Source organism: Cynoglossus semilaevis, chromosome W (genome assembly GCF_000523025.1).
Source record: "Cynoglossus semilaevis isolate Cse_v1.0 chromosome W, Cse_v1.0, whole genome shotgun sequence".
NCBI classification, from domain to species: Eukaryota; Metazoa; Chordata; class Actinopteri; order Pleuronectiformes; family Cynoglossidae; genus Cynoglossus; species Cynoglossus semilaevis.
This window is the reverse complement of record NC_024327.1, coordinates 6,185,583-6,196,607: the sequence shown is the minus strand read 5'-3', so window position 1 is coordinate 6,196,607 and position 11,025 is coordinate 6,185,583. Positions and strand designations below refer to the sequence as shown.

At 41.6% G+C, this 11,025-nt stretch overlaps 1 protein-coding gene across 1 annotated transcript in view; it reads right to left on the bottom strand.

Annotated features, from left to right (window-relative positions):
- Positions 1–5,346: 5,346 nt before the first annotated feature.
- Positions 5,347–11,025, bottom strand: part of LOC103397047 (low molecular weight neuronal intermediate filament-like) — an 11,153-nt gene continuing 5,474 nt past the window's right edge. Inside the window, 1 exon segment of the mRNA XM_025052832.1 lies at positions 5,347–10,455. Coding sequence (XP_024908600.1) covers positions 10,077–10,455 — 379 coding nt within the window. The 3' untranslated portion in view covers positions 5,347–10,076.

The window sequence follows — 11,025 nt, the reverse complement described above, 5'->3', positions numbered from 1 at the left end:
GGCAGGACCCAAATGCAGTACTGGTGAGACTCTTTCTGGTGCAGGAAGTTTTATTAACAAAGTCCAAATTAACAAAACACGAAGAACTAACAGGCATGGAATTCTCGAGGAACACGAGGAAAACACGGAACACGAGGAAACACAGAGTAGGAAACGCACGAACACGAAACTCTAACACAGTCACAATGCTCAAACACACACCACCACAATCACAATGATCCAACCACGACAGAGTGAGGGAGAGGGGTGTATATACACAGGGAACACCAGGTGACACAAGTGAAGCTAATTAACAACAGGTGAGTGTGATCCCATGATTACCCCACAAAGAACACAGGAAAACACAGAAACAGACAGACATGACATTAGGTGAGTGACAAAGATACTTATGTACAGTATGTGAGTTCTGATTTACAGCGAAAACCGAGTTACTGTAGGAAGGAACTCCAATGTAAGTTGAGAACCCTCCATACTTTACTTCAATTATTGGAGTGTACAGTTCCGCTGTACAGAGTTTGGTCTGAACTAAAGTATAACAGCCAGCACAGCATTAACAAAGATAGTGGCATGTTGTATGTGTGAGTTAAAGTTGTCCTTGAAGAAAATATTTGTCTATAACTAAATATATATTTAGTTATGGACAAATATTTTCTTCAAGTAAATATACTCAATAACATTATTAAAATAAATGTCTAAAATAATAATCAGCTGAAGGTACATACATTAGGTTCATTAATAATTAAAATTAATTCAAGTTCCACATTTGGGAATTACATTTTTAAATTGTTGTTAATATTGTATTTATTGTATTTACTTCATACACATTTACTGTTTCTTTACTGCTGAGTCACTTCTCTAGCAGAGGAAACAGTAGAGAAAACCACCCACCAAAGATTATGACTGCAGTGGTCTTAACTCTGTTCTGTGTGGGGGCACTTCATCCTTACCGCAGTGTGATATGTTGGACAGATCTCAGCTGTGCTGAGTATGTGATGTTATACAGTGTGCTGTCCTGTCATGCCTTGTGACAGTCGTAGTCTCCCCCGGACACACACTCCTGCTTTCACTCTTTGTCTTTGTTTGTGTTGTCAGGCAGCCAAAAAAAAAAAAAAATAAATAAATAAATTTTGGCTGAGACTTCAGCAGCTCACCCGGAATTGCAGGGCTCTGGGACATCCGCAATGCAATTGACTATATATAGCTGTAGAGAGCGAGAGAGAGGAAAAGAGAGAGAGAGTGAGTGAGTGGGAGAGAGAGAGAGGAAGGGAGAGAGAGCTGGAGAGGCAGAAAGTAGCGGCACATTACGCAGGAAGCATAAATTAATAAAGTGATTTTTAATCAGTAAATTATCTGAAGGCTGACAGCTCTTTAACTTGGACTGCAAATACATGTGAGTAGAGCAAATGAGCAAACAGATTTACTAATGGAGTCCCGCAAATATCTGTCTGTTACATTACCATTTTGGTTTCACTGCAGGGTTTGAAGACCAAACCCATTCAGCAGTTTGCAGATTGTCTTTTGTTATCTTATAAATCTCTGCCGAGCTCTCTGTCACGTGACAAATAAATATACAACATACTAAAGCAAATGTGATGAATTCAACAGTAGATGTACGCGTTTCTTGTAAGGGAGAGAAGAAGCTCAGTGCACAATGGGGGTTCCCCCAGCAGTCTAGGCCTATAGCAGCATAAACTAAAGGATAACTCAGCCAGCCTTATGAATATGATTTAAGGTTTAAGTAAGGTTTTAAGTCCCTTAAGAGATGGTGTCAGCCTCCCGAACACACACTGGCAGATGGTTCCATTTGGCATGTCAAATCTGCTTGTCCTAAGATTCCTTCACAACCTTTCGTCCATCTTTGGTCTATTCAGGACGTCTGAACTTTCAGATGTGAAGGGTCTCTGAAGGTTGTCTTGCCACTATCTCAGTGTTTAACTCACTAACAAAGTGGAAATGTAATTATATGACTGTAGACTCCCACTTACAAGAACAGTTCAATGCTGACATTGAATATTTATTGCTTTATCTCTAAAGGTCTCTGGGGAGTAGCAGAGGAGAAGGAGAAGGAGAAGGAGAGGGCCTCAATAATGTATGATCCTCCACAACAACAGAAACTGCTGACAGCAGGGCCCACACACACACATCAAGGGCGAGCCAACACTTTGGCCACAGGCCCGCAGAGGTGTGGGCTCGATCGAACTGTTGTATTTTGAATAAATCTGCCCTCTGACACACATTCACAGGGTCGTAACTCTGCTGGTGCAGATTTTGAATAAATCTGCCCTCTGACACACATTCACAGGGTCGTAACTCTGCTGGTGCAGATTTTGAATAAATCTGCCCTCTGACACACATTCACAGGGTCGTAACTCTGCTGGTGCAGATTTTGAATAAATCTGCCCTCTGACACACATTCACAGGGTCGTAACTCTGCTGGTGCAGATTTTGAATAAATCTGCCCTCTGACACACATTCACAGGGTCGTAACTCTGCTGGTGCAGATTTTGAATAAATCTGCCCTCTGACACACATTCACAGGGTCGTAACTCTGCTGGTGCAGATTTTGAATAAATCTGCCCTCTGACACACATTCACAGGGTCGTAACTCTGCTGGTGCAGATTTTGAATAAATCTGCCCTCTGACACACATTCACAGGGTCGTAACTCTGCTGGTGCAGATTTTGAATAAATCTGCCCTCTGACACACATTCACAGGGTCGTAACTCTGCTGGTGCAGATTTTGAATAAATCTGCCCTCTGACACACATTCACAGGGTCGTAACTCTGCTGGTGCAGATTTTGAATAAATCTGCCCTCTGACACACATTCACAGGGTCGTAACTCTGCTGGTGCAGATTTTGAATAAATCTGCCCTCTGACACACATTCACAGGGTCGTAACTCTGCTGGTGCAGATTTTGAATAAATCTGCCCTCTGACACACATTCACAGGGTCGTAACTCTGCTGGTGCAGATTTTGAATAAATCTGCCCTCTGACACACATTCACAGGGTCGTAACTCTGCTGGTGCAGATTTTGAATAAATCTGCCCTCTGACACACATTCACAGGGTCGTAACTCTGCTGGTGCAGATTTTGAATAAATCTGCCCTCTGACACACATTCACAGGGTCGTAACTCTGCTGGTGCAGATTTTGAATAAATCTGCCCTCTGACACACATTCACAGGGTCGTAACTCTGCTGGTGCAGATTTTGAATAAATCTGCCCTCTGACACACATTCACAGGGTCGTAACTCTGCTGGTGCAGATTTTGAATAAATCTGCCCTCTGACACACATTCACAGGGTCGTAACTCTGCTGGTGCAGATTTTGAATAAATCTGCCCTCTGACACACATTCACAGGGTCGTAACTCTGCTGGTGCAGATTTTGAATAAATCTGCCCTCTGACACACATTCACAGGGTCGTAACTCTGCTGGTGCAGATTTTGAATAAATCTGCCCTCTGACACACATTCACAGGGTCGTAACTCTGCTGGTGCAGATTTTGAATAAATCTGCCCTCTGACACACATTCACAGGGTCGTAACTCTGCTGGTGCAGATTTTGAATAAATCTGCCCTCTGACACACATTCACAGGGTCGTAACTCTGCTGGTGCAGATTTTGAATAAATCTGCCCTCTGACACACATTCACAGGGTCGTAACTCTGCTGGTGCAGATTTTGAATAAATCTGCCCTCTGACACACATTCACAGGGTCGTAACTCTGCTGGTGCAGATTTTGAATAAATCTGCCCTCTGACACACATTCACAGGGTCGTAACTCTGCTGGTGCAGATTTTGAATAAATCTGCCCTCTGACACACATTCACAGGGTCGTAACTCTGCTGGTGCAGATTTTGAATAAATCTGCCCTCTGACACACATTCACAGGGTCGTAACTCTGCTGGTGCAGAATATCAGTGATTCTGATGCTGGAGAACGAGCTCACATCGGGCTGAGGAGCATTGTTTTTACTGCATTGTCTGGTTTTAAATATTAAAACATATTGGTCTTTAGTGCCGCACTGAGCCGACCTGCACATTCCTGTAGCAGATGTAGTCATGGCAGGTCAGCAAAGGTTTTCAGCCTGCGAGAAGTTACTCTTTAAGTGTATTGATTTACAATTACAGATATTAAGTTGTTGTGTATGGCACGGCCTTTCATTGGAATGATGTCTCAAGGAAATTAGTTTGGATGGCTTCACTTCCAAAGATCGATATAAACACATTACCTTATTTGTTTAATCAGAGCAAAACAAATTGGGTAAAAACAAGAGATTAATTTTCAGTGGCACTGGCTGTTCCTGCTCAGTGGAGCAGCTCAGCTTTTGTATTTCTACTGTTTATCTATCTTCCATGCAACAAAATATCATTTTTTTGTCTGCTTTGTATAACTTACGACATATTTTATATACGTAAATCATATCTATTATCGACTGACAATTAGGGGGGGGGGTTGCGGTTTTGGCCTTGTTGTTTCGTCTAACATTTCTTTTTCCTGCAGTCTAGTCTGCATCCACTCATCAGCAGATTTAGAACAGTATCAGACCTACCGTCCTCCCACTGCCTTTCTGACATCTGTATTTATCACCTGTTGAAGCTGATGTTTTTGCCACTGTGCTTATTTTCTCTCTCTCTCTCTCTCTCTCTCTCACACACACACACCCACACACACACCCACACACACACAATAAACAAGCTCAGGCACTGATGAAGCTCTTATTGGAGACATTTTGGTTGTTGGGGGGCTAACGTAAGCAAACGAGAGGCTAAGATAAGTCAATAGGTACAAGAAGCAAACAGTCTGCAGCTGCAACAATGCAGGTAATGACTATTATTGTAGGAAGTAAATTCTGTAACGTTGGATTGACCCATCTGTAGGACCCATTTGACCACTGTGACAGAAATGTAAATAATTAAGTTGGTGCACTGGTCCCACCCTGACATATTTTCTAAAGCCCGTCCTGACACAGCAGGATTCACACACTGCTGCACTGAGGACCACACTTCAGCAGTGGGTTGCGCCTCCAGCAGTGTTTAAGCCCCACCCACTGCAGCAGCCAATGCTACTTCTGACTAATGGGACCACAACCACACCTGTTTCCTATTGTTAACAATACATCACAAGCTTCCAGGGGTGGATTATCACAAATACACAGCTAATCTACTTATTAAAGCCACAAAACTACTCCAAAGAACAGACCATTTAACAGCCCTGTTTGTGGCAGAATGTTCTTGTCGAGGAAATAAAAAGAAATGACTCAGTTAAAAGGACAGCTGGTCTTGAGTCCTTTAGTTTCTCAAACTGTATGACCGCGTTTCTTGTAAGGGAGAGAAGAAGCTCAGTGCACAATGGGGGTTCCCCCAGCAGTCTAGGCCTATAGCAGCATAAACTAAAGGATAACTCAGCCAGCCTTATGAATATGATTTAAGGTTTAAGTAAGGTTTTAAGTCCCTTAAGAGATGGTGTCAGCCTCCCGAACACACACTGGCAGATGGTTCCATTTGGCATGTCAAATCTGCTTGTCCTAAGATTCCTTCACAACCTTTCGTCCATCTTTGGTCTATTCAGGACGTCTGAACTTTCAGATGTGAAGGGTCTCTGAAGGTTGTCTTGCCACTATCTCAGTGTTTAACTCACTAACAAAGTGGAAATGTAATTATATGACTGTAGACTCCCACTTACAAGAACAGTTCAATGCTGACATTGAATATTTATTGCTTTATCTCTAAAGGTCTCTGGGGAGTAGCAGAGGAGAAGGAGAAGGAGAAGGAGAGGGCCTCAATAATGTATGATCCTCCACAACAACAGAAACTGCTGACAGCAGGGCCCACACACACACATCAAGGGCGAGCCAACACTTTGGCCACAGGCCCGCAGAGGTGTGGGCTCGATCGAACTGTTGTATTTTGAATAAATCTGCCCTCTGACACACATTCACAGGGTCGTAACTCTGCTGGTGCAGAATATCAGTGATTCTGATGCTGGAGAACGAGCTCACATCGGGCTGAGGAGCATTGTTTTTACTGCATTGTCTGGTTTTAAATATTAAAACATATTGGTCTTTAGTGCCGCACTGAGCCGACCTGCACATTCCTGTAGCAGATGTAGTCATGGCAGGTCAGCAAAGGTTTTCAGCCTGCGAGAAGTTACTCTTTAAGTGTATTGATTTACAATTACAGATATTAAGTTGTTGTGTATGGCACGGCCTTTCATTGGAATGATGTCTCAAGGAAATTAGTTTGGATGGCTTCACTTCCAAAGATCGATATAAACACATTACCTTATTTGTTTAATCAGAGCAAAACAAATTGGGTAAAAACAAGAGATTAATTTTCAGTGGCACTGGCTGTTCCTGCTCAGTGGAGCAGCTCAGCTTTTGTATTTCTACTGTTTATCTATCTTCCATGCAACAAAATATCATTTTTTTGTCTGCTTTGTATAACTTACGACATATTTTATATACGTAAATCATATCTATTATCGACTGACAATTAGGGGGGGGGGTTGCGGTTTTGGCCTTGTTGTTTCGTCTAACATTTCTTTTTCCTGCAGTCTAGTCTGCATCCACTCATCAGCAGATTTAGAACAGTATCAGACCTACCGTCCTCCCACTGCCTTTCTGACATCTGTATTTATCACCTGTTGAAGCTGATGTTTTTGCCACTGTGCTTATTTTCTCTCTCTCTCTCTCTCTCTCTCTCACACACACACACCCACACACACACCCACACACACACAATAAACAAGCTCAGGCACTGATGAAGCTCTTATTGGAGACATTTTGGTTGTTGGGGGGCTAACGTAAGCAAACGAGAGGCTAAGATAAGTCAATAGGTACAAGAAGCAAACAGTCTGCAGCTGCAACAATGCAGGTAATGACTATTATTGTAGGAAGTAAATTCTGTAACGTTGGATTGACCCATCTGTAGGACCCATTTGACCACTGTGACAGAAATGTAAATAATTAAGTCGGTGCACTGGTCCCACCCTGACATATTTTCTAAAGCCCGTCCTGACACAGCAGGATTCACACACTGCTGCACTGAGGACCACACTTCAGCAGTGGGTTGCGCCTCCAGCAGTGTTTAAGCCCCACCCACTGCAGCAGCCAATGCTACTTCTGACTAATGGGACCACAACCACACCTGTTTCCTATTGTTAACAATACATCACAAGCTTCCAGGGGTGGATTATCACAAATACACAGCTAATCTACTTATTAAAGCCACAAAACTACTCCAAAGAACAGACCATTTAACAGCCCTGTTTGTGGCAGAATGTTCTTGTCGAGGAAATAAAAAGAAATGACTCAGTTAAAAGGACAGCTGGTCTTGAGTCCTTTAGTTTCTCAAACTGTATGACTCTAATTCACATGTTTAATACACCCTCATTTGGGCCAGATGATGTGGGATGATGTGCAACATGAACAACATGACGCAGAGAGGTACCCAGGGCACCAGGTGAGCCGAGTGAGAAAAAAGAACAAGAAATGGTGAGTGAATGAAACTCATCAACCCAACAGAAACAGACAAACCTGACTTAACACTTTTACAACATGTATAGGTTTTTAAAATGGAGTCAACCTGCTTTTGGCCAAAGATGAAAATTAGAGAATATCATTTTCTTATTTATTTAAAAAACTGACTGACTCCATAGCACAGTATTTCTGTACCAACTGTCTTTTGAAAGCTTATGTGTTTTTATCACTTTTCCCAGTATTTCATAAATATCCTCTGTAGTTTTGTTTTGTTTTTGCATGGAGGAAACACACAGGCAGTGATTTTTGGTTAATACATGTCTTTATTTGGCTTTGAGAGGAAGCCACAGTCACAGTTGTACAGCACTCTGGAAAGTGTCACTCCTCAGCTTTCCCAAAAACAAGTGAGATGCAGGTGAACAAGTGTTTTATTTTAACTTCAGTCATGTTAAGGCAAGTGTTTTACTATTATTTTTATTATTATTTTATTATTCTTTTAAATGCTGGGCAAGCAAAAACTCTACCTCATCCAAAAATAGTCCATGAGTCAGGCCATGCATTCATGCCTGATGGTTGATTCATTTGTCAAAAACAGACAAAAGATGACGAAGTGTAACGTGACAGTACAGAAGGGGGAAATGGTACAGGGAGATATAGTGAAAGTAGCCCTTAAATGTGCCCTTAACACTAGGACACTGGCAGCATCACCTGTCACCTGCAGCCTGAGCTGAGGACTCTCAGTGTCACCTTCTGCTGCCTGACACTCACAGCCATCACCTTCTTGCTCACTTTACAGCTAAACTGAACACAAGTTTGTATAAGGATGAAGAACAAAAGGATAGAAATAATAAGCACTGGATTTGTATTTTAAGAAAAAAAATTACATGGGAGAAACAATTCTTGACAAATGAATCAATCAAAAGATCAGAGGGTTGGATACTCCACTGTGTATACTCCAAAATAAATATATAGCATCACTTTAAACTCTAAACATTTTATCACCACCTCTCCACCTTCTCGTCCTCTGTTTTTCAAGCAAATGAAAGAAAAGCACCCACCCTCCCAGCACACTTCTACAGTATTTACAGAATTGTCTGAGCTCTGAGTAGCCTTCATCGCAGGGCTGCGGTGAAATGAGAAGACAGAAACAAGAGGAGTGAAGGGTCGGTGGTACATTTCAGGTACCCCACATCAGGTTGTGGGGAAGAAAATGCAAAGCGGTGGAAGAAAGCACTCGCCTACTGTGTACAGTAACACACATTTCAAACACGAACAAACGTTCAAAACAAAAAAGCTGATCGACCATGTATTGATTTGGGAATAAAACCTCCACTTTACAGTACTCCCCAACTTTTATTGTATGTAAAAATTAAATAGCACCGTAAAAGTTGGAATTGGTCAATCTTTCATCATGCTCCAAAATCTGTGCATTTGTCTAATAAGTGTTAGTCTAATTAGTGTGTGTGCTGACAAAAATTGTTACTTTCAACCAGGTATTGATTGCTTTTGCGGTGATTATTAATCAAAACATGGCACATTTGCTGCGGCTCACATTCAGTTTGAAACACTAGTGAAACTCTGTGGCATCATGCTGGCTTACAAGACGTCTTTCCACACCCGTGGTGAAAAGTTGTGGCAGAGTGTGAAGACGGTGTGTAATGGTTTTCTGAGTTTTAATGTAACGTTATAGTATTAGCTCCCTCTAGAACACCTGCTTTGTTGGATAAGTGTCAGAGAAATCTGCTACTGAGTAAACAGGTGTGTGTGTGTGTGTGAGAGAGAGAGAGAGAGAGGGAGAGAGACATTTGTTGTCCTCTTAGACACTGACTGCAAAGAGGTGCATCACAGTACATTAACTAGCATTACCACAAGAGGGCAAAGTCTTGCTTGATATTTTGCGAGGACACGTTTATGTTTACAACCTTACATGCTGAGGTTGTGAGGACATTTCATCAGGTCTCCAGGTTAAGATGGATATGGTTATGTTATGATATAGTTTTAAATGTTAAATTTTAGATTTTAGATTAAGAGTTAGAATTAGATAAGAATAGACTTTAGGGTTAAGTATTTGTTCAAGCCAATAATCTTGAGAACCACATACACAGAGCTAAACAGTAACTTTGTTAATGTTTTGTGATGAATGGTTGGTCTCCAATAGTCTATGTACTGTATATCCCATCATATGTCTGGTAAATCCTACTGTCTGTGGCCAAGATTTAGTCAGAATGGGATACATAAACACTGAATGGTCACTAATGGTCTGGCATTTATCACTGTTTGATGTAAGAGAAAAAAAAATTGAATCTATTTTACTGAGGACATATATTGACATATTGAAAAGGTCATGTAGTAGATCCTCACAGCTAAATGTTAATGTTAAGGGACAATGTTGTGGTTCCGTCATCAGAGTTCTAATTACTTTTGTGTAAGAGTATGGGTTTGAGGAAGGGTCTGTTTGATGTGTTGTGTGTTATGAAAGTGAAAGAGCAGGGTGTGTATTTTTTAACCGTAACGATATCCATTACACGTGATGGGTGTTATGTGGACTTATTTGCTGATGAGGATGAGGATGAAGATATCTAAACAAGCACTTTAGCTCTTGCTGTTCTTGCCAATGGGGCTCTTTTTCTCCTTTTCCTTTTCTTTTTCCTCTCCCTTCACCTTCTTCTCCTCCTCCTCAGCCTCTCCCTCCTCTTCTCTTTCTTCACCTTCCTCCTGATCTTCTCCCTCTTCTCCATCTTTTCCATCCTCTTCCTCTCCTTCTTCTCCCACCTCTCCTTCTTCCTCCTCCTTCTCATCCTCTTCCTCCTCTTCTGGCTCCTCCTCCTCTACCTCAGGTTTGGCACCGGACTTCCTCAGTGCACCAAGGGTGTAGCTTTGAGCAGAGATGTAGGAGAAGCCTGGATATCCTGACTGGATCATGGCTCCACTTACAGCACTGAGGCGGCATTCTTCACCTTCCAGCAACTTCCTGTTTACATGCAATAAAATAGGAAAGAAGCAGAAGAAGAGTCACATTTATCATTGGAAAGATATTTTAAGATTAAAATATTTTTTATGTATTCATTGCTACATACAGTATGTCACAAAAAAGAGTACACCCCTCACATTTCTGCAGAGATTTCATTATAATGTTTAATAGAACAACACTGAAGAAACATCGCTTTGACACAATGAAAAGTAGTCTGTGTAAAGCTTATATAGCAGTGTAAATTTATTTTTCCCTTCAAAAAAACTCAAAATATAGCCATTAATAGCTAAACCCCTGGCAACAAAAGTGAGTACACCCCAAAGACACTACACCCCTAAATGTCCAAACAAAGCACTGCTTGTCATTTTCCCTCCAAAATACCATGTGACTCGTTACTCTTACTAGGTCTCAGGTGTGAATAGGGAGCAGGTGTGTTCAATTTGTAGTACAGCTCTCACACTCTGTCATACTGGTCACTGAAACTCCCAAGATGGCACACCATGGCAAGGAACTCTCTGGGGACCTTAAAAAAAAAGAATTGTGGCACTACATAAGGCTGGCCAAGGCTAC